The sequence below is a fragment of the Charadrius vociferus genome, unplaced genomic scaffold (genome assembly GCF_000708025.1).
Source record: "Charadrius vociferus isolate BGI_N301 unplaced genomic scaffold, ASM70802v2 scaffold163, whole genome shotgun sequence".
Classification (NCBI taxonomy): domain Eukaryota; kingdom Metazoa; phylum Chordata; class Aves; order Charadriiformes; family Charadriidae; genus Charadrius; species Charadrius vociferus.
In genome coordinates, this window is record NW_009648332.1 from 15222453 (window position 1) to 15225941 (window position 3489).

General features: G+C 44.6%; 1 protein-coding gene across 1 annotated transcript in view; it reads left to right on the forward strand.

Annotated features, from left to right (window-relative positions):
- Window positions 1-24: 24 nt before the first annotated feature.
- The window catches only part of DR1 (down-regulator of transcription 1, TBP-binding (negative cofactor 2)), a 12232-nt gene continuing 8767 nt past the window's right edge, over window positions 25-3489 (forward strand). The window contains 1 exon segment of the mRNA XM_009884747.1: window positions 25-244. Within this exon segment, the coding sequence (XP_009883049.1) occupies window positions 25-244 (220 nt within the window).

Consider the following 3489-nt stretch of genomic DNA (forward strand, 5'->3'; position numbering starts at 1 on the left):
CTCGGGGAGCCAGCGGCAGCCAGGATGGCCTCGTCGTCGGGCAACGACGACGACCTCACCATCCCCAGGGCTGCCATCAACAAGATGATCAAAGAAACGCTCCCCAACGTCCGCGTGGCTAATGATGCCCGGGAGCTGGTGGTAAACTGCTGCACTGAATTCATCCACCTCATCTCCTCCGAGGCCAACGAGATCTGCAACAAATCGGAGAAGAAAACCATCTCCCCCGAGCATGTCATACAAGGTGAGCTCCCGGAGGCAGTGTGCTCCTGCCCGGTGCGCCACGGGTCGTTGAGGCTTTGTGCCATTCCTGCCCCGTGCCGAGTTTTTCCTCTGTGGTCCCTTGTAGCCACGTAAAAGACAAAAGGCAGAGATCCTTTAAAGGTCTGGAGGAAAAGTATGTGTTGCCTGGCTTGTCAGTTGCATTGCAAGGGAATGTTGTCTTTGTGTAGTGAGAGTGACTGTTGAGCGTGCTCAGGAGCAGTTCTCATTTTGTGGTTCGGAGAAGTCTGTGATGTTTTGAGTGAAGTCACCAAATCTATTCTTTTTTTTCATACCTGTGAGATATGAGGTCTGCTTTTTCCAATGGTTACACAGATGTCTTTCACAGTATGCTTTAAGATTCTGGACTTATTAAATGTCTTTCTAATTGGAGACTGACAAAAGATGTATGATTGGGTATGTGGGGCCCAAGCTTCAATCCAGAGTCATCCTGTCTGGATCCTGTAAAGAGTAAAATATTCCTCTAGGGATATCCTTGGAGTCTGATTGTCTAAAATTAAGTATTTCTATCTGTTGCAGAAAGCATTTAAACGTGACCTATGCCCTTGCATCTTTTTCTGCTGTTGACTTCCACTTCCCCTGGCTTGAATAAAAGGAACATTCTCTCTTTGCCTCTCATTTGGTTTTCTTTAAGTTCTGTCACAAATAGGGAGTTCCCTTGCCTCATCTTTAGTCTGCAACAGGCATCTTTTTTTCAGGAATCATTCACTTTGCTGCTTAAGCAAAGGTTGTCAATACCAGTGTCTGCTGCAAACAAATTTATAGCAGTAACAGTGAAACACTACTTTGCTCTGCTGCCTGGTAGAGATATTAACAGTAGCATTTGCAGTGGAGCTATTTTCAGGACCAGGACTGCAATGGTATCAAGTTAGTTTAAAAAATGTTACAGTTGTTTTGGTAATTATTATCTGTTTGAAACAAACAAACAAACAAAAAATCTGATTCCTTTGCTTTATAACAACTTGCTTACCAGAAGAGTTTCAAGTACTTGACTGGATTATGAAGAGCAAAAGAAAATATGTAGCATGTATAAGCTTTAATATTAAATAAAATAAATGTGAGTCTGGAAGCCTAGCAAAGCTAAGCTCCATCACAGAAGCTCAGTATGTAAATAGTAAAACTTGTGCTTGCATGTGGAAGCATACTTTGGATGTGATGCTTCTAAATACATGGGTAGCTTCTTCAAGTGACCACCAAAACATTTGAGCTCAGTTCTTAACTCAGGAATAGACATGATCTTTAAGGTTGAAGACAATAAAGAATTCATGTATGAAAGTATTTTTTACCCAGTAGCAGTGGTTCTTAGAAAAGATTTCACTAACCCTGTTGCTGCCCTAGGGTTAGTCTGGGGTTTTTGGGGAAAATCAATTGAAACCAAAAAGCGTGTGTATGTACGCACACGTGTGTGTGCGCGTATCATCAACAGGTGGTCCCAAACCAAGTATTTCACTGGGTTCTATGTCTTTGTGTTACCAGATTTTAGAGTTAGATCTAATTTGAAAATAATTTTTCCTGTGCTTTTTAGTCAGGTATTGCTAAAGAAAACTTTGGAGATGTATTAATATTTTTAATGCTCTGGAGATGGAGCACCAAGCTGTGTGGAGTGGTTGACATGCTGGAGGGAAGGGATGCTATCCAGAGGGACCTGGACAGGTTTGAGACGTGGGCCTCTGCAAACCTCGTGAAGTTCAGCAAGGTCAAGTGCAAGGTCCTGCACATGGGCTGGGGCAATTCCACGCACAAATACAGGCTGGGTGGAGAATGGATTGAGAGCAGCCCTTATGAGAAGGACTTGGGGGTATTAGTTGATGAGAAGCTCCACGTGAGCTGGCAATATGTGCTCACAGCCCAGAAGGCAAACCGTATCCTGGGCTGCATCAGAAGAAGCGTGGCCAGCAGGTTGAGGGAGGTGATTCTGCCACTCTACTCTGCTCTTGTGAGACCTCACCTGGAATATTGCATCCAGCTCTGGAACATTCAATGTAAGAAGGACGTGAACGTGTTGGAGCAGGTCCAGAGGAGGGCCACAAAGATGATCAGAGGGCTGGAGCACCTCTCCTATGAAGACAGGCTGAGAGAGTTGGAGTTGTTCAGCCTGGAGAAGAGAAGGCTCCAAGGAGACCTTATAGAAGCCTTACAGTATCTGAAAGGCACCTACAAGAAGGCTGGAGAGGGACTTTTTACAAGGGCATGGAGTGATAGGATGAGGGGTAACGGCTTCAAACTGGAAGAGGGTAGATTTAGAATAGATATTACGAAGAAATTTTTCACTATGAGGGTGGTGAGGCACTAGAATGGGTTGCCCAGGGAAGCTGTGGAGTCCCCATCCCTGGAAGTGTTCAAGGCCAGCTTGAGCAACCTGGTCTAGCGGGAGGTGTCCCTGCCCATGGCAGGGGGGTTGGAACTAGGTGATCTTTAAGGTCCTTTCCAATCTAAACCATTATATGATTCTATGGAAGGAGTTGCTCTTGGATTTTCTGCTGTTCTTATCTTTAGGGAGGTGTATGTACTATTAGCTTCTTCCAGATGCTGGTCAGTTGGCAGATGGTCCCTCTGTGCGGTATGAGAGTTTAGATCGCTAATTTTTGGAAACAGTGGTTATGTGTGTATAGGCATAGCTTTTTCATCCATTTTCATACATTCTAGACATTTGCTGTGTTGCCTGCCTCATAATGTAGCTCCATGACAATGATGCAAACAACTTAAGTAATTGAAATGTTTGTTGTGGTCAGCCCGATATCTTGTTCCTTGGAAATGCTTAAACCAGTTCGTTTGGAAGTAAAATGTGGCTAATGGCCATCGCATCACACCTGATCTGGTCTAAACACGGGCTGCTGCCAAGAGGAATCTTTTTGTACCCTCCTTAGAGCTGGGTCTAGCAAGTGCTGATCCAGCTGACCCTGTGGGTTTTTGAGAAATTTGGGGCGGAATGCAAATTTCTGTCAGGTGAGTTTGCTGATCTGACTGTTCCTGTAAACAAGAAGTTACTAGGTTGGAAGCATGGAGCAGGAAGAGTATTTCGCTGGGAAGGAGGAAGGGGAAAAAGATACTGCAGTTGTTGACACCCTGCGGTTGGATTGTATTAGAGGTAATGTGAAACTGTACTTGGCAACTATTTGGCAGCAGTGGTGCTTAAGACACCCCTTCTTTGCTGCACTAGTAAAAATGATTGTGTGGCCAGGTACTGAGCTAGATCTCTTTCACTCT